The 877-nt window shown below is 40.1% G+C and overlaps 1 protein-coding gene across 1 annotated transcript, besides 2 other annotated features; it reads left to right on the forward strand.

The window, feature by feature from the left end:
- Positions 1–67: 67 nt before the first annotated feature.
- On the forward strand, positions 68–631 carry Tco025E_10305 (uncharacterized protein; the record flags this gene model as incomplete). The annotated part of the gene is made up of 1 exon (XM_029377083.1): positions 68–631. One exon carries the CDS (start codon positions 68–70, stop codon positions 629–631), a length of 564 nt encoding a protein of 187 aa, XP_029222824.1.
- Positions 632–768: 137 nt separating this feature from the next.
- Positions 769–800: a microsatellite.
- An 11-nt stretch (positions 801–811) lies between these two features.
- Positions 812–857: a microsatellite.
- The last annotated feature ends 20 nt before the right edge of the window (positions 858–877 follow it).

An 877-nucleotide genomic window follows, 5' to 3' on the forward strand; every position in this document is an offset into this window, starting at 1 on the left:
TCTTCTATAACCTTCAGTCAGGTACTTTTTTTTTCTTTACTAGTGTCCTTTTTTTTTCTGTAGAAAAATGGGTCAATCCAACAGTTCGAAGCAAGTCGAGTTAAAGAGCGACAATATTCCTAGTTATGAAGAGAATGCACCAGAGTCTACGAATATTGAGGACCTTATTAAGGGTGGACGGTACAAAGTTGCAAAAAGAGAAACCCTTGATATGATGGCAGCGATTCAAGGTCCGAAGGATGAGAATAAAATCTATCCTGACTCCGAAATCAAGGATCTTAAGCAATACATTATAGAACAGGAGGGCCTTAGTGTTGGTCAGACAAGGCGAAAAGCTCTTTCGCAGCAGTGGCGTTTCTTCTTGTCTTCAGAACCTGTGCAACGTGGTTTGGATGCGGGCATTATCGCTGGCAGCTTTTCCGCTGCTCTTTACGCTTTTAAAAGTCCCAGAAATCGCGTTCCTGTCAAAATAGGACTGGTTTTTACGCTCGGATTTTGTGTAGGTGTAATAGCGGTACCGATGCTGGTTATCACAGCTGAGGGCTATAACTCACGGCGCATCAAGGCCCTAGAAAAGGAATTGTTTTCAAGGCAGCGAGAAGAGTTTTACAACAAGAACAAGGAAGATTGATGAAGGATGCATATAGATGTGTGTCTTCTTTTACTTATTTTTTTTGTATTTGTTATTTTCTTAATTTGTTTTTCCTTGGTTTGGGGGAGAGCTGTGAAAGGTAAAAAGTGTTCCGATGCGTGCGTAAGTAAATCACGTATTATTCCTTATTATTATTAATATCCTTATTCGCTGGTGCCACTGTTTTTTTTTCTTATTGTTTCTCTCGTCTTCCATTTCTTTTTCTCTCTCCCTGTGTGTGTGTGT

The sequence above is a fragment of the Trypanosoma conorhini genome (assembly GCF_003719485.1).
Source record: "Trypanosoma conorhini strain 025E chromosome Unknown Tco_14.4_contig_01614, whole genome shotgun sequence".
Classification (NCBI taxonomy): Eukaryota; Euglenozoa; class Kinetoplastea; order Trypanosomatida; family Trypanosomatidae; genus Trypanosoma; species Trypanosoma conorhini.